This window comes from Zingiber officinale, chromosome 5A, assembly GCF_018446385.1.
Source record: "Zingiber officinale cultivar Zhangliang chromosome 5A, Zo_v1.1, whole genome shotgun sequence".
NCBI classification, from domain to species: domain Eukaryota; kingdom Viridiplantae; phylum Streptophyta; class Magnoliopsida; order Zingiberales; family Zingiberaceae; genus Zingiber; species Zingiber officinale.
Window position 1 is genome coordinate 142,374,425 of NC_055994.1, and position 18,886 is coordinate 142,393,310.

The window sequence follows — 18,886 nt, forward strand, 5'->3', positions numbered from 1 at the left end:
TGACAGGCTCTCAGTAATTCTAAAACGGCAGAATCAGACTAGATACAGCCATAGTAATGTTATTCCTTTATATAGATTGCAGCTTTATTTTGTTATTTTTTGTTTTGTTTTGTTCTGATGAATCATTGTTGATACTTGCTAAACTCGTACAAAACATGAGATTCTGAGCATCTCATACAGTTGGCTTCATAGTCATCTGTGAGGTAAATTGAAAAATTAAGTAGGCCATCATATGTGAGAGTATTTTTGTCAGCTTTGTTGGAAATTGATCCTTGTCCATTTCTATAAATTTATCATGTAGTAATCAGTTCGGTTATACTCTGGGGATGAATGATGCTAAGGGTGGTGATAGTGAATTGAAAACTGCTTTGAATTTAGTTGAACTAGAAAAATGCTTCTAAGCTTTTGAAACATAGTTGAAATATGGAATATCATTTAGTTGTTATCACAATGAAAAATATAAGATAATGCAATGTAATAAAATGAGATAGTCTAGTAAGAAAAGAAATTAATGAAGAGTTATTATCTGCAACTTGACTTCACCATCAACATTATCTCTCCTTAAGTTACTCGTCCCTAAGATGATCCTATCATCCTTCACACTTTACCTATATAATTTGCCTCTTTCCAACTGTCGACACTAATCTTGATGATCCTCCATCAACACTGGTGGCATTAGGTCATCGAACTCGACTCAACCTTATTGAGTCACAAGCTCCACGAGTTTCATGTGAATCCTATTAAATTCATACACAAATTAATGCATATATCAGAAATTACATACAAATCTAACATAAATTCAATATTAAAGTCATCAAATAATAAGGTCAAAAATGACCACTTAAAGCATTAGTAATAGTTGATTTAAAGGATGCTGGACTTCTCGATTAATCATCGTATGCGTTTTCCGATTTACGTTGATGATCAATGAAAAACTTATGTGGGATCAGATTGGTCATTTTTAGAGATAGTCAATGAAATTAATTGAAATTATTATTATTTTTTTAATGATAGTTGATTAATTTTTCCACCTCTTCAAAAAAGAAGAAATAGCGAGTTTAAAAGAAACTTTAGAATTATGAATTATGTAGTTAGTATTTTTTATTAGTTTTATTGTTGCATTTTTTATTTTGGCAAGAACTAACCTTAATCTTAATTTTAAATTTGTTAACTTGGTTATTCACTCCCTCTACCTGCTACGTTGGATTCTTCTCACCTTTTTTGTTTTTATTTTTATTTTTATTTTTATCTCTTATGATTTATGAATTTCATTAGACAGATGATCTGAGCGGATTGTGATTACCTGAGAAGTCATTGTGCATGTGCACTGTCTAGATGATTTTTTTTTTTTTTAATGTAAAAGGCCACTGCATTGAAATAAATATTTCCTGATTTATAGTACAGGCCACTTTGGAGGATCCGTTGAGTTTTTACCAAGTAATAAGAATTCAATTTTTATCCAACACAAAACATTCGAATTACTCGTGTGTTAAGCTATCTCTCTTGCTCATCTACGTTGTCTAAATTTATCTGATAGTCAATAAAAATTTGTCCCATGTTAGGCTATCCCTCTTGCTCATCTACGCTGTTTAAATTTATCTGATAGTCAATAAAAATTTGTCCCATGTTAGACTATCCCTCTTGCTCATCTACGCTGTCTAAATTTATCTGATAGTCAATAAAAATTTTCCATCGGATAATATGGATCATCTCTCGATGAATGAAGAAATATCTGAGCACTGGTCATCCGAGTTGGTATGTAGTGGGATATTTGTCATACGAGATTGCGGGGTCGAAACTCAGGGTAGTCGGGACATAAATCTCCGGTCTCTGTGCAACTCACTCTACCTGTTACATGCTTGTTCAGGATGCTGTGATTTACCTCTCTTGTGATGGTCTTGGGTCGGGTGTGACGGGGGCACTGGAGACGAATGATTTCACGTTTTTGTCACATGAAAATTCCTATAGATGATTATGATTATGAGACTAAGTCATATGAGGTCAATCACGGGGGACGTCCAGATTAACATACGACCTTTTGCTGCCGTGAAAACTCATCATTTTTGCTTAAATAATGCTTCTGAAATAAAATAAAAAATAACTGAGAATATATATTTACATAATAAAATAAATGATCAATAATTATTTCTTCGGTAGAGTAAGAACTAATTATCTGAATAAAAAAATCGCAGTCGAAGGGTAACGGTTCTATGCTTACTGACATTCATGAATTCCTTAGAAAGTGGGAAGCCAACCAAATACACACATGGAAGGCGTGCTTTCGACCACAGACACTGACCATAGAACACTAGATAAGGTTTAAACCGAGCAATCTGCAGCTCTGAAATGGCGAAGCTTCCCAGCTCAATCTCGAAGCTTCTAAATCCCCCCCTCTCTACTGACCACCGACTTAAAATTGGAAGAAGCGTACGCTGCCAGACTTCCAGAATCACATCGCAGGTGATTACTTGCTTATCTGATCAAGAAACTAGCTAGGATATACGGTTTTGGTATATTGATGGTAATTTTAGATTCAGGTGTCGAAGAATAGGGAGTCAAAGGTGGGTCGAGCATCCCGGCCTCTGATCGCAATATCAACATCTGGTGGGAAATGGCAGCAGCAATGGAGCTGCGAATACATGTTTACGCTTCGACAGCTTCACTTGGCTGACCTTGCAGAAGAGGGGTATGAGGATTCCATGGCCTTCGTAAAACTCTCCATTCAAGAGGTAAGAATGACACGTAAAATTATTTATATGTGAGATTGTTTCTTAAGCTCTGAAAACCTATTGTTGATATAACCAAATGCAATATGTTCAAAAAGAAAAAACTAGTGCCCCCGGGCTTGGCGCGTGTGGGAAAAAACTCAAGGATGCTGGCTACGGGTGGCTGAACACATGTGCTTCTGGATTTATCGTGGTGGCTGATGGTAAACTTCCGTGGGGTGGGCTGGTCACCTCCAGGCTAACCAGTTTGAAGAGCTGGATACCTGAATTACCAAAAAAAAAAAAAAAAAAAAAACTAGTGGCATAGGAGGCATTAACTATTTTGAGTAATATTGAGTTTTGGTATTTTATCGGAACAATATGTTTCAACTATACCACCTGACATGTTATGATATTTCAAACAATGATTGTGGGTATATCTAGTGTTTCTACGGTATAATCCAATAGCTGGCATACAAGAAAGAAGAGCTCAATTGGGCTTTGACATTATTTTGATGTTTGTTATAAGTTTTGATTTTTATAATAGAGCAAATGCACCTATTAACCAATGTTCTAGAGCTTGGTTGGTTATAACTATGTAAAAAATAAGTGGATGATCACTTGATTTCATCAATCCACTCAATTAATATCGATGAATCATCTAGTTTATACAATTGCCTGCTCCAGGAAAGGTTAATGGAAGCGAAAATTCAGTTGGTTGGGAGGGACATTACAAGATACACTAGATCAGCTCTAATGAATGTCTTTTTCCAGAGAGGAGAATGACAAGGTACAGTAGAATCAGTTTTGATGAACATTAATTGGCAGAAGTTGAACCGTATACTCAGCTGCAGTGAAGGAGTTATTTAGGTTACAATTCCATGGACAATCCATGACCTGTCGATTGGCTGGTGGATCTAGAGAAGTGGGTTTTGACCTATACAGCAAGTAATAAGATGACCATTGTACAATATACAATGTCAATAATACACTTGAGCTACTCACCTATTTTAATTTCATAATCTTTTCTGTCTTAGATGATAATTTGTTGTACTGGCTTTGGTATCAAGATGCTGGAATGTTTTTTGGCTAGATAGAGTATTGAAGTATTATCATCTAAATATGAAACACTAATATGCCTTTGCAGATAATACCTCCAATATATCAATGCTAACTCCCATTTATTCCTCCTTTTTTTGTCTTCTGGTTACAGCATTCTAGCTTTGGCCTTTCTATTGTTGGAAGAATTCACACATCCTTCAACCGAAAATGTAGTTGTTGTTTCTCATCTTATTGCAGAGAGGTATGTCTAATTATTTCTCATAGCTAATCTTTATGTGAATTATTTAAAGTGCCAAGGAACAAATTATAAATAGATATGGGTTGCTTTTCTTGTAACTATACTGACTATAGAAATGCAAATGTAAAATAAAATAACAAAATTATATTTTATATGTTAATTTGTGTTTTCTACCAAAGACATGGGTTTTCTTCCATGTGCCATGTGGCAACAAGATATCCTCCCTAAGCCCACAGTTGTTGCGGCTAACTCATAGATGGTGGTGAGCACTTGCTAGCAAGCAAATCCAGCAATCATAAGATCCCTTCTCCTGTAGCAAGCCTGCAGATGAGACTATGGAGAGTGAGCTCCCTGCTCCTTGTGGCAAGCTCATGGGCAAAGATAAGAAGAAGCTATGAGTTAAAGAGGTTAATGTCGTTGTCGATAGAGGTGGCACTAAATTAGGAGCAAGGCAACAACTTTCTTATAGGTGTGTTCACTGGCTTCGCCTTGCCTAGCTCTGCCTAGCATTGTAAATGACTCAAGCCAAGTTAGATGATATTCTTGTTGGCACAGGGAGCATAGATGATAAAAACTGTTAGACAATGTTCATGTTGGTGCAAGGAGCACCAAATGATAAAACCTAGGGTTTTGATGTATGAAAAAGGGTTTAAAGTTATATATTATATTATTTGACTTGTGTGTTAAGTTTGCAAGTATAAGTAACTTGATAGGATTAGAAGTCCTAGTAGGTCAGGTGGATCATATATCATACGACAAAGCTCTAGTAGGTTAGTGGACCGGATACTAAGAAGTGAAGTCTAGTCGGTTAGGTGGACTGGATAGTAGGCAATGAAGCCCTGGTAGATCAAATGGAATAAGTACTAAGTAACAAAATCCTAGTAGGTTAGGTAGACCTAATAGCTCAACGAAGCCCAAGTAGGTCAAGTGGATCGTGAACCAGATATCAGTCCTGGTAGGTCAGGTGAACCAGATATCAGACAGCGAAATCCTAGTTGGTTTGGTGGATTAGTCATCAAATAGTGAACAAAAGGTAGCAAAGAGGGTTGTGAGGGAGCGTCTTTATCTTTGGGTTGACTTGACCAAGCAATCAATAGGTGTTTTGAAGTCAAACACACAATTACTAGGTTTGTGTGCTTTTTGGACTAACTTTTTTTTTTTATAGGAACAATTTGTTTTTTGAGAGACTGGATAAGGTTTGTGGTTGATCGGTGTTCCCAACGACCACAAGACTAGTCTGGGCAACCAGACCATTTGATGAACACATATTTCATCTAGAAGTTGAGATGCAGAGATAAAGTTTTATTAGTTTGTCTACAAGTTGATATCACAAAGATAAATCTTGTTTTGAGCGAGCCGATAAAAATTTTCAATTGATCAAAAAACTACTATATAAAGGAGCTCATATCATCGAAATGATCAAATTAGACATTTAAGCATTTATTCACTCCAAGGCTCTTTGATACAAGGCTTTGTTAGGCCAAAAAGAACTCAGTATTGTATTTCTATTGTTATTTCTTTTGAGCTATTTGTATCAGTTTATATTTGGCCTTTGTACTTAATTTGAATTTATATTTATTTTCTAAATTCGTAAAGGTTTCTCCACCTCTGGAAGGTGTCCAAAAAGAAGAAAATTAGTGTTATATTTGGGGGCGATTCACCAACGAATCGATAGGTAGTGGAGTAGGAACTTGGAGGTTCCAAACCATAGTAAATCTTTTGTGTCACTTATCTTTATTTTTGTTGCTTTATTTATTATCAAGTTAGATTAATTCCGTTGCTCAATTAATTATTAATTTAATTTATTTCTACTATATAATTAATTGTTAATTTAGTTTATTTCTATTGCTTAATTATTTGTTAATTTATTTTATTTTCCACTTTATATTTTACTCTAGTTTTAATTAAGTTATTCTATTGCTTAAAATAATTATAAAATTAATTAGACTCTATTCACACCCTTGTTGGTGCAACATCCCTCAGGTCAAGGTTGACCTGTTTGACCAAGCTGAGTCTTGGTTTGGGTTTAGATGTTTGACAATAAGATGTTAATTGAAGAAGAGTCAAGTAGGTCAAGGTTGACCAGATACTTGACTGGGAAGTCCTAACTGGGATGTTAGGCAGAATGAAAGTCCTGGTGAGTGAAGCCAGGCAGAAGGAAAATCCTGGTGAGTGAAGCCAGGTGAAAGTCCTAGTGAGTGAAGCTAGGCAGTATGAAAGTCCTGGTGAGTGAAGTTAGGCAGATGGAAAACCCTAGTGAGTGAAGCTAGGTGGAAGCCCTGGTGAGTGAAGCCAGGCAAGGGAAAATCCAGATGGATCAGGGATTGACCGGACACTTGATGGGAAGTCCTGGCAGGTCAAGGGAGTGACCAGATGCTAGGCATGATGTACCAACAGGTCAAGGTTGACCGGATGTTGGTTCGGGTGGAACTTGGTTTGGGCAAAACCAAGCTCTGGATCGATGAGGATCGTACCGAGCCGGATCGATCGCTGGATCGATCCAACCTAATCAGAAGCTCGGATCGATCCGTGGATCGATTCAGATGTCCCAATCGATCGCTGGATCGATTGGGACGCCGTCGGCGCGATAAGCACCGGATCGATCCGTGGATCGATCCGGTGCGTCAACTAGCAGCGCTCGGATCGATCCATGGATCGATCCAAAGCCTCCCGATCGATTGGGAACATTCGAATCGATCGGGATCCGACCGTTGGCGTCGTTTATAGCTGCAGGCGTGCGATGGCTGCAGCACCTCTTCTCCGATTGACTCCAGCTCTCTCATCAGCTTCTCCACAGCTTTCTCCAAGCTCGTGATCGCCAGTTCTTGAAGGTTCTTGGAAGCTTTCCAAGTCAAGAGGCGGATCAAAGCAAGAAGAAGAAACTAGGGTTAGGGTTCTTGTACTCATTGTAAGCTTGTAAGCTTGTATTTCTTGTATCCCTTCCCTCTCTTCTTGTATTGAGTCTTGTAGGGGTTCTCCGCCCTTGGTAGTTACCATAAAGGAGAGGTTTATTTAGTGGAGGGTGTGTGTGTTGGTGTGGATCCTTGGATTAGTCACCTCTTGTGAGGTGGATACCAAGTAAACCAACCGTGTTAGCGTTGTGTGATTGTTTCTTTGTATTTCCGCTGCACATCTTTGAAGAAACAAGCACCGTCGAGCACCGAGCGAACGAGACGAGCTATTCACCCCCCTCCCCCCCCCCTCTAGCTACTTTTGGTCCTAACAAGTGGTATCAGAGCGAGGCCGCTCTTCACCGGAATCATCGCCGGAAGGGTCAAGTATAACAAGAAAAGCTAGAGGGTGAAGAAGTTGGAGCAAATTCTTCAAGTTCAAGACTTTATCAAGCTCAACTTCAAGATGCAATTCCAAGATGGACTTGGATTTGACACAAGGGTGGCTCCACCATACACTTCCATGAGTTTTGATTCTTGGAAATCAAGAATCGAAAATTTCCTTATGATGGAGATAGAGCAATGGTTTGCTCTAATGGAAGGCTTCGAGGCTCCAAGAAATTCAAAGGGCAAAGTTTTCAAGAGGAGCAAGTGGAGCCAAGAGCAAGTCCAAAGGTGCGAGGCCAATGACAAAGTGACCAAGCTCTTGGTCAACTTATTGCCAAGCACCATCCTTTGCAAAATTGGAGAATTTGAAGATGCAAAGGAACTATGGAGCAAATTGGCCAAGCTTCATGAAGAGATCCCCTCCACTGTACAAGAGCAAGAAGAATCCAGAGAGGGTGACTCTTTGGAGCAAGACCAAAAGGAGGACTCCGAGGTTGAGAGATACTCAACCTCCGAAGAAGAGGAAATCCAAGAAGTTTCATCCTCAAGGGAATGCAACGAATGGAACAAGGAGGGAGCATACTCCTTGTTTCATATTCAAGATGATGAAGCCTCCACCTCTAGGATTGAGGGGGAGCAATCCTTGGTGACGCCGGATCAAGAAGAAGGAGAAGCTTCTACATCCGGGTCGAGAGAAGAAGAGGAGGAAGAAGCCTCTACCTCCACAAGTCAAGAAAAATCAAATGGAGGAGAATCAAGGTCCGATCTAGAGGAAGCTTCTACCTCCGGATCCAAAGGAAAAGATGTCATCCCTACAAGCAAAGGTATAAATATTTCAATTAATAATAAAAATCATATTATATGCTTTGAATGTAGGGAACATGGGCACTACAAGAGCAAGTGCCCTAACTTGGCCAAGAAGAAGGGTCAAGTGACACAAAAGGGCAAGGAGAAGCCCAAGGAGACCACCCCCGGGACAAAGAAGAGCAAGGGGCACATTGTGTGCTTCTTGTGTCAACAAAAAGGGCATTACCGAAGTCAATGCCCCAAGGGGAAGAAGATGGTCAAGGCTCAAGGAGGCATTAGTCAAGGGGGAGCCTCCAAGGTAAAGAAGAAGGTAACATTTATTGAGCCTACTCCTTTACATTATGATAAAAAGCATGACAGTTCTAATTTTTATCATTTTAATGCGATTTACCATAAGAATAGGAAGCATGAGGGCTTTAAGGAAAAGCATGTGGCCCTACATGCCAAAACTACCCAACCTAAGGTTAGGAAGGTAGATGGGCACTTGGGCAAGAACACTAAGGATAATAGATACAAGCCCAAAAACAAAAATGCTCATGGGTGTAATGAAAAATCAAAATCTAAGGATTTAATGATAGAAAATCAAGTCTTGAGGTCAAGGCTTGATAAAATGGAAAAGACCCTAAAAAGGATGGAAAATATCCTACAAGGGCAAAATGAGAAATACCTAGGGCTAGGAAAATCAAAGCCATCCAATGGCCATAGAGGGTTGGGATACAAACCAAAGGCTAAGAAGGATGTGCCCTCGTACCATAGAGTTCCATATAGTTATGGAACAAACCCTAGGTCCAGTGGTCAAGCCAAGAATACTAGGGAAGTCATCCCTAAGAGTATTTTTGCAACCAAAGTGACTAAGACTTCAAAGAAGTCTAAGAAAGCCACTAACAAGGTCACAAGGGAGGTTATCCCTAGAGTTGACCTAGAAAAAGTGACCAAGGCTTATAAGAAGCCAAACAAGGTCACTAGGAAGGTATCTAGGGAAGTTATCCCTAGTGAATACCTAGAGCATCCAAGGAGCACCAATAGGTGCTGGGTTCCTAGGAGCATTTTCTCTATCCCATAGATGGGTTAGAGAGTGTCAACTCCGATTAGAAGGGTAGTTAACCCAACTTTGAGGAAATTGACACTCAAGGAGCATTTTCAAGGTTTTTGTTAACCTTTGAAAATGAAATGGAACTAATATTTACTCCTTGAAAGAGTAAAATGTGCCTATTGGTGGAATAATTGATTTTATCTTAAAATGGCACAAATTGGAAATTCATAGAGAAATACCAAGTTGGGATTTTGGTGTTCTCTTAAAAATGTAAGGCAACCCAGGCCTTAATTTAAAAAGTGCTACTCTTGTGGAAAAATGAAATATGCCAACATTTGAGGAATATGCTTAATTTCAATTGGCATAAATTAATCAAGGGAATTAAAAATGCCAATTTAGGCTTTGGCATTGTCTTGAAGCACTTTGGGGCAATCTAGGTTTAAGTTGAAACTAGTGGTATTTTGAGTTAGCTAAGTGGTTAAGGATACTTAGATAGATAATCTAGGTATATCTTATTTATGCTAAATCTTGCCATGATTGTTTGCCCATCATATGCCATGACATCATGTCTATTTTTGCATTCATTGTTTTATTATGAAAAATCCAAAAATACCATGTCATGACATTCATACATCATGTAGTTATAGAATACTTTCTTTTGAAAATTATTTCCTTTTGATGTATGTCATAACATAATCATGCATTAAGTTTAATTTCTTGTACTTAAGGACAAATGGCATTTAACAACAAATTTTTAACAAGTGACATCCTAGGTGGATGTCTAATAACTCTAGAATGCCTAGATAGATATGCATGATCCCTAGATTAGGGCAAAATCAAAATCTTACATCTCACAAGGACTATAAGGTGACTTGTATGTGTTTTAGTGCACATTAAATATAAGTGAGATGTTAGGAAGATGAACAAAACTCAAGATGTTGAGTTAGTGCATTCTTTTGAGTTTTAGGTTCATCAAAACACATAGTTATGTGTTGTCCCATCATTGGGAAAGCTAATATACAAGTCATGTGCATTATGCCCAAGGAACATGATGGGATATTGGTTTTGAAAATGTTTTTAAAATGCTTTTGGAAAACCTTGGTGAAGGCTATCTTTTGATAGTAATCACCATTGAATGATTAGACACAAACTTGAAGAAAGCACTAAAGTTTTTGCAAGTTTTCAAGTTTGTGTCAATCTTTGAAAATATGAAGTATTTTCATAGAAAACTATTTTTCCATGATTAAGTATGCCCTAAATAATGTCTATACGAAATTTCATGATTTTTGGATTTTTGTAGAATTTTCTAGGGGTCTCTGAAGTTGACTGAAATGGAATTTCAGCAACTATCAGAACTTCGATCGATCCATGGATCGATTCTCGCAAGCAGTAGCTCGCTGGATCGATCAGCCGATCGATCCACAAGGACTGAATCGATCAGTGGATCGATTCAGCCAGGTTCAATCGATTGGAACCCAACTCCAATCGATCCAGGTTGCTGATTTTGGCTGGGAAGGCCTGATTTCAGCATCTTTGAACCATGGTTAGTAAATGTAACCATTCCTAACCCCTCAAGACACGTTTGTATACCTTTAGAGGGTGTTTTCATGTTGAAAACAAGGATGGATTGGTTAAGGAAGGCTAAGTTGAAGTTTAGGTTGAGGTTTGTTTCAAATTTTGAATATTTGAACCTCAAAACTTCTAAAATTTGGGTTTCCTAAAGTTTTAGGGATTCCAAGTCATTGTTGGTGCAATGACAGAAGTTACCACCATGTTTTTAGGGGGAGGGACTCTTTAAAGACATAAAAAATTATTTTTCATGAACCTTGGAAGGTGGTTAACCTTCCGTTAAGAACATGCTCAAGGTTGAGCGTTTAAACTTTTAATGGGGAGTGGATATTCTCATTGTTCAAGTGGCTTCAAGTGGATAATGCTCAAGGATGGGCATTTGCCTACATTGGGGAGAATGTAGGGTTAAGGTTAATGAAGGGTATGGGACCTTCATTATCGTGTTGGTCCCAACAAGTGGAGTTGTGAACAACGATGAGCAACTCTTCAGGGGGAGAGTTTTTCAACAATGGATTTGTTAAAGTATGCCCGAAATTGAGGCATGGGTTGATGTGTGCCTAAAGATGGGTTGAGTGTGCCCTACAAGGGAGTTTGATGTGTGCCAATAGGGGGAGAATGAAAGGACTTGTAAAAGGGAGTAAGTTAGGCTTTCATTATCTAAGAGGGAGTTTGCCCTCTTAGGGGGAGAATGAAGAGCTTAACTTATGCTTTCATTACCTAGTGACATGAAGAATGAGGCTATGGGATTAGCCTAACTTACATGTGGTATTGTAAGTGTTATTGTGGTATTGTCAAACATCAAAAAGGGGGAGATTGTTGGTGCAACATCCCTCAGGTCAAGGTTGACCTGTTTGACCAAGCTGAGTCTTGGTTTGGGTTTAGATGTTTGACAATAAGATGTTAATTGAAGAAGAGTCAAGTAGGTCAAGGTTGACCAGATACTTGACTGGGAAGTCCTAACTGGGATGTTAGGCAGAATGAAAGTCCTGGTGAGTGAAGCCAGGCAGAAGGAAAATCCTGGTGAGTGAAGCCAGGTGAAAGTCCTAGTGAGTGAAGCTAGGCAGTATGAAAGTCCTGGTGAGTGAAGCCAGGCAGATGGAAAACCCTAGTGAGTGAAGCTAGGTGGAAGCCCTGGTGAGTGAAGCCAGGCAAGGGAAAATCCAGATGGATCAGGGATTGACCGGACACTTGATGGGAAGTCCTGGCAGGTCAAGGGAGTGACCAGATGCTAGGCATGATGTACCAACAGGTCAAGGTTGACCGGATGTTGGTTTGGGAGTCTTGGAACTTGGTTTTGGGCAAAAACCAAGTGCTGGATCGATCAGGGGATCGATCCAGGAGCTGGATCGATCAGTGGATCGATCTAGGCTTCTCCCAGCGAACAGAAAACCTCTGGATCGATCCGTGGATCGATCCAGATGTCCCAATCGATCAGTGGATCGATTGGGACGCGGCTGCTTCGCGCGATAAGCGCTGGATCGATCCGTGGATCGATCCAGGCGTTTTTCCCAGAGCACAGAGGCGCTCTGGATCGATCCATGGATCGATCCAAAGCCTCCCCGATCGATTGGGAACATTCGAATCGATCGGGATCCGACCGTTGGCGTCGTTTATAGCTGCAGGCGTGCGATGGCTGCAGCACCTCTTCTCCGATTGACTCCAGCTCTCTCATCAGCTTCTCCACAGCTTTCTCCAAGCTCGTGATCGCCAGTTCTTGAAGGTTCTTGGAAGCTTTCCAAGTCAAGAGGCGGATCAAAGCAAGAAGAAGAAACTAGGGTTAGGGTTCTTGTACTCATTGTAAGCTTGTATTTCTTGTATCCCTTCCCTCTCTTCTTGTATTGAGTCTTGTAGGGGTTCTCCGCCCTTGGTAGTTACCATAAAGGAGAGGTTTATTTAGTGGAGGGTGTGTATGTTGGTGTGGATCCTTGGATTAGTCACCTCTTGTGAGGTGGATACCAAGTAAACCAACCGTGTTAGCGTTGTGTGATTGTTTCTTTGTATTTCCGCTGCACATCTTTGAAGAAACAAGCACCGCCGAGCACCGAGCGAACGAGACGAGCTATTCCCCCCCCCCCCCCCTCCCTCTAGCTACTTTTGGTCCTAACAACCGTCCAACATGATCCTAAAATTAAAGCTTCTTTGTTTATCTTATTGATTTGTTCAAGATTTTTTATTACTCAAGCTTGACCTTGAGGTTTGGCCAACCTTAACTAGCACAGTGATTGTGTTTATAATTTAGTTAAATCATGAATCCAAATAAATAAAATTAAAATGATAGATAACCTTAAAATATATAACATTATTTAAAACTTTAAATTTTGTAGGATATCAAGTATAATAGATAATGTGGTACTTAAATTACACTTGATGGTGTCCTACAATGTCTTTTCATTGTAGATATTAATTGGAAGTCAATTACTAGTGTTGTCTAATAAAAGCCTATGAACACTCAAAATGAAGGGTTTATTGAGCTAAAGTTCTTTGGAAGAAGTTTGATCAAGTGTGTGTAACGTGGTTTGGAACTCATTCGTACTCATGACATATGAAATGTTTGTACGCCACTCCCAAAATACGAATGTTTTTCTCCTTGAATACCTTTTGGAGTTGGAGAAACTTCATACAATAGCAAACTTTATAACTGAATGCTTAGAGGATTAGGCTATAAAGAAGGTCAAAGAATAAACGGTAAGATTTCTCACCAGCCTTCAAATGCTCCTATTGGTCCCTTTTGTTAATGCAATCAGACCCCAACATGTGGTGTTGAATGGGTTTTGATGTTTGGGCCATATTTTAAGTGTTTTGTGGTGATTTGATTGGTGTGTCAAGCGTGCAGGTGCAGATAGCTTGGTAGATGAAAGTCCTAGCAAGCCAGGAGGTCGGCCAAGGAAGCCATAGTAGGCTAGGGAGGTCGGATGTTGGGCATGGAAGTCTAAGAAAGATCTTGGTAGGATGGAAGTCCCAACAGGCAGAGGAGGTTAGATGTTATGTAGATGAAGACCTGAAGATAAGGAGACTTCAGGAACACAATTCTATAAGGTATGGAGGCCATCTAGAGAGAGGTAACACTCTTGAAACTAAGAGCTTTGAGAGATTGTAACCATGGGTCGGAGTAGACTCTAAGCTAGGCGAACTCAGTCAGTAGATTGGTTAAGCCATGGTGATACTAAGGTAGCAAATACATGGAGAGTGCAAAACTTCAAATTCAGATGAATCCAAATTCGCGATATGAGGATAAGTCAACTAGGTATCTATGGAGTTGACTAATCAATACCACTAGTTACTATGAGGGTTGTGGTTTTACATATAGTCAGTTGTTGTCCATGTATTGTCGATCGATGGTAACCACAATATGATTTGAAAATCGTGGTTTGGCAAGGGAGCAAACAGTAAGTTTGCAATCAACTTGGGTAGTCAACTGTTATAGTTATGGAGCAAACAAAATGATTACAAGTCAACTGAAGCCTTTCAGAAGCAAACACAAAGGTCTTCAGTTGACTGTTGGAGTCAACTCATAATTTCTCAAATCGAACAAAATGTCCATAAATTGACTTTTTGATACACAGTAACTGTTTTGTGACGTATAATTGAAATAATTAATGGAGATCCTGAAGATGCAAGCATATCAATTCCTACGGTATGGAACAGAGCAAGCACAACAGTTGAATAGAAGAGTACACATAGCCAACAGATGGTGAGAAAAAAATAAAATATCCTGGATTGCTCGTTTAAAGGGAAATCAAAGTTCTCTAACTCTCTCTTATCCTTCTTGCTTGGGTTCAAAGGGAAGCATGGTACTAGAACCATTCCAAGAAAGGAGATGATCAAGATCATTTGCTCTCAATGCTTTGTAAAGTTCATTTACTGCGGTCATTTCTAATTTCTTTTTGTCAACGTACATTCATTGTATATCTTTAAAGACAAGAAGAAAAAAACGGCTTCACCCCTTAAAGACAAGAAAAAAACTCTTGAAACTATAAGGGGTTTCTCCACCTTCGATTGAGGCTGAAAAGGAGAAAACCTAGTGGTATTTGGTGAGATCTTTAGGCTGTGCACGTAGCAACCCAAGGGGTTATGAACAACATAAAAAAAATACTGTGTTTCAGTGTGTTTGTGTTCTCTGTATTTGGTTTTTCTTTTAATTTTTAATTGTCTATAGTTTCACATATATTCATACTCAATCAATATATTCATTCATAAGAGAAAAGTGAGTGCTATTCATTCCCCTCTAGCACTACAATCGATCCTACACCTTTTTTATATTTTCCAACATCTTCAGTTTTCACTTTCCATTCTGTTGTTTTGTCGTAGATAAGTCAATTGGTTTTTCGATTGATGTAGTTTCAATCTACCAACACTTATCTCAGAGTTGACTGGCTTCAGTCAATTGATCTCTTGCAGACCCCTAGGTTATCCAACTATTGTACCTTTAGTGTGTCTAACCAACAACTACCTCTAACTTTCTTGAATCGACAAAACTCATCTAGTCATTTGCTTAGCAAACTAGTCTTTGTATAAAGACATTCTATTCAGGATCCACTAACCTTAAGTCGACTCCTTAGTTGAATTTGCTAACTATTCAATTGAAAACACCCTTCAGTTGACTAGAGCCATGAATATGATCATCCTAATGATTGAGGCTTCACCTAAGTTGAGAACTCTACTCTCTTAAGGTTACAAGTCTCTCAACTCTCACAACTCATGAGCTTACCTTCCATACATTGAATTTTCCACAAGGCCATCTTCGACCAAGTTACTTGTCCCTAAAATGCACTGAGCTCTTGGCTCGCTTCATGTCACCTTGATGTTTCTCATCCTGTAGTCTCTTGGATGTCCCATTCCATTCTCCTCCTCTCTAATATCTTGCGGAGTTTGAACCACCAGTTAACCAACTTGGCTGTGCAAGTCAAGCTCCACGAACTACTCCAACACTACCTCAATGTTTCTCGTCCTACAATCCCTCATATGTCTCATGCAACCTTCTTCAAACTTCATTCAGACCTCTATTCCATTGAGCTTGTTGCTTTGGCCATGCTAAGTCATCATCCAAATTTGGCTTTGTTAAGTCACAGGCTCAGCGAACTTGACGTGCGTTCTACTAAGTTTTTGCACAATTTAATACACATATCAAATACTGCAAAACATAACTTAAACCCTTTACCCAAATATCAAAACCCATAATCAAGCTCAATAATGGAACGATTGCACTAACACTTTATTATATTCCTCTGAATATTTTGTCCACCCCCAATTGTTGTCAACTGGTAGCAACTTCTACCACCACGTACAAAACAAAGGCCACATTGAGTAAATGCAGGTCAACTAAACCAAGTCATCCATTGATCATACGGATGATACATGTTCTAGGCTACCAAGTGTCCACCTGAGCTTGTATCATTCTGAGATTTTCTTCATAAGAAGTCTTTTCACAATTTTCATTACTATTAATCATGCATTCTAACATCTAATATATACTTGCTGGATAGAGTAATTCTTGACTATCTCACTATTAATCAGTGTCAAGATGTTTCCCCATATTTCTGACCAGAACTCTTCAGGGGTATGTGGAATCCTAGCTGAAAACCCCAAGTAATCTAGTGGTAGCTTGTTTTCTGCACATCCAAATATTTCTTCTAATCTGGCCCCCGTTCCGTCTTTTCTGCTAATGTAAGCTATAGAATTCTTTGTGTAATTTATGTGCAATCTACTAAATAATGTAAAACTAGCCAGCGCAATCTTCAAGTTGTTAACATTTTATTTTGTGGTCTAATAGTAATTTAGAGCATTTGTAGGATCATTGGTTTTCATGTAGGTCTTTTTAAAAACTATATTTGGTGTTTTCATCTAATCGCTGCATATATGCTAATTACATTAATAATGGTTTCTTTCACCACTACTATCTTGAGTTGTAATTCTATCCTCCTTTTCTAACTACTCCTATTACTTCTTCCTTTAATGAACTATCTACAATAATTCCTACTCCATTTCTATTTATCATAACTTAAAAACTGAGTTCTTGTATGCTCTCCTATTCATTTTGTCTCTTGTAAACATAAAATATTAATTCTTTTCTTAATCATTGTATCTAGTATCTCTATTTACCCGTGACTGCTCCTATATTTCATGTTTCAAATCTAAAATAGTTGGTATTCCTATAATGTTTGTTTCTATTCAACCTATAGTATGAGAATTCTTACATATTTAACACTACATCCAAATTCTCATGGATATAAGTGGTCCTTAATAAGACGTTACAATCGGACCTTTCAACACATTCCTTCCGGGGAATAACCTAGCATTAGACATTAGTTTTATGGATCCATTTATAAGCTTGTGTTTCACGTTAGTCGGCAACCAAACGCAACCCTTAGCTTATTTCATCTGGGGCTTGGGACTGTGGGACCAACATTGGCAGGTTTTTTTACTGCCAATAAGTGACTTATAGAAATTGGTTAATTCAGTTATGATCAATTCCACTTCCTGCATAATTCTATTATTCTTGTTCAATTATGATGATTTACTCATCCTGCAGAAAAAGTAAATGTGTTATTACTGGTGATACTCTGTATGTTCATTCTTCTTCCCTCCAAAAAGCCACTGCATGAAAAAACTGAAGTATTTTCATCTCCCTTTTTAGTCCATTTGGCTTTGGATCATTGTATCCATTGCAAAGTTTCACTATTCAGCAGTCTGTCCAGCTTGCTATTTTGCATTTCGAGTGCCGGTACCCATGAGCTTGATTAGCTGATACACTTGTGCTTGATTCTCCAATGCTGTTATTCGATCTCTAGTTTCAATCTTATTTATTCTACAGTAGAGTTTTGTATTATCTGGCCCAGATTCTGAAGGAATACCCATTCTTCTTAACTTCCTTATCCATATAGTTGTTGGCTCACCTATGATTGCAAATTCATCCTGTAACCACTTAGTGAAAGTGTGGCTACATAGTTCATTTATTTCCATACTTGAAAATTCTTTTTGTTGCCTTTCATTTTTCATGTAAGCATCATTGGACTTAGAATAAGTTATCATGGCGTACCTCACCGTGATCTATTATGATATTATACGGAAAGATGAGATATCACTGTTATCCCATTGATTTTTTTTTAAAAAAAAAAATTAGTTCCTCAAAGAAACAGTGTTATGTTACATTAAACTGTATTAAACTTTAAATTGTTTCATCTGACAGATTGATACCACATTTGACGTCTGGGTCTTACCTTCAAGCAAGAACAGTGAGTTTGAGCTACCTGAAATTGATGGAACTGACCCTTCAGTATGAGTCTGACCTACGTCCTGTAAGATAAGTCTTTTGTTAACCGAAGATTCTCATGTAAAATAGTTTACCAGGTCATATATGTAAAACCTGGATCAGAAGCTGTTCTTGATTCAATAGTTCAGGAGACGCTGCGATTGACAACCTCAGCAAAGGTAAAATAGCTCAAATAACCCAATTTCCATCTCCTCAGTCGCACGCCATTAACAATGGAGATTTTTCGCAGGACACCTGCTCACAATCATGTGAAAAGCCCGCGATCTTATGGCAGTGTAAGCTTTACTTTTCTTTGAGAAGATTGAATGTTTTCCGGCAACATGAATTATGATTGGTTATACTTTAATTTGCTTTTACTTCTCGGGTCCAAGTTGGATGTATTATATTTGTATGATCCTTAGTCAAGAGTCCTTTTTGCAGCTAGTGACGAGAAGAATGAATATGACAGAAGATGGTATCGACTTCTGGCAATGAAGGATTCCATGTAGATTCTAGACCATGCTCAACTTCATCAACCTAATCGTTAAATTGGTCGGCAACATGAAATGAGTTTCTCATCGGAAAACCGATCAAGAATGTTCTTGTTCAAATCAACATGATGCTCTTGTAACTAGTTATGGAAAGCTAGCTCTAAATTACTTGTTCACCTATCATATCAATGGGCCAATTGGTTGAATTATACATCTGATTGAAAACTAACTCGGATAAGCTGATTGGGAATTTAAAAAGCAACTAATATAAATATATTTAATTTTCAAAGCTTGAAGAAATGATTATTGTTAAGAAACTTAGAATGGGCAATTTTCAACACATGTTCGGAAATTAGTTTTAGGTTGTAAATCATAGATCTCAAGTATAAAAGTTTATAACATAGTCATGGACAAGAAGACAAGTTGAAGGGTAGTGAACCATTTATAAGTTCAT

The 18,886-nt window shown here is 38.4% G+C and overlaps 1 protein-coding gene across 3 annotated transcripts; it reads left to right on the plus strand.

Annotated features, from left to right (window-relative positions):
* The first annotated feature begins 2,241 nt into the window (after positions 1–2,241).
* Positions 2,242–18,641, plus strand: LOC121982171 (large ribosomal RNA subunit accumulation protein YCED homolog 2, chloroplastic-like). 3 transcript variants are annotated; one of them, XM_042535119.1, is made up of 7 exons: positions 2,242–2,460; positions 2,532–2,729; positions 3,919–4,008; positions 17,879–17,965; positions 18,040–18,120; positions 18,192–18,237; positions 18,387–18,641. In XM_042535119.1, the coding sequence occupies exons 1-7, from the start codon at positions 2,347–2,349 to the stop codon at positions 18,434–18,436; spliced, it is 666 nt and encodes a 221-aa protein (XP_042391053.1). In that variant the 5' UTR covers positions 2,242–2,346; the 3' UTR covers positions 18,437–18,641. The 3 variants fall into 3 exon arrangements, with proteins under 3 accessions (XP_042391053.1, XP_042391051.1, XP_042391052.1); XM_042535117.1 differs by having other exon boundaries at positions 2,243–2,460; positions 18,383–18,641; XM_042535118.1 differs by having other exon boundaries at positions 2,245–2,460; positions 2,538–2,729; positions 18,383–18,641.
* The last annotated feature ends 245 nt before the right edge of the window (positions 18,642–18,886 follow it).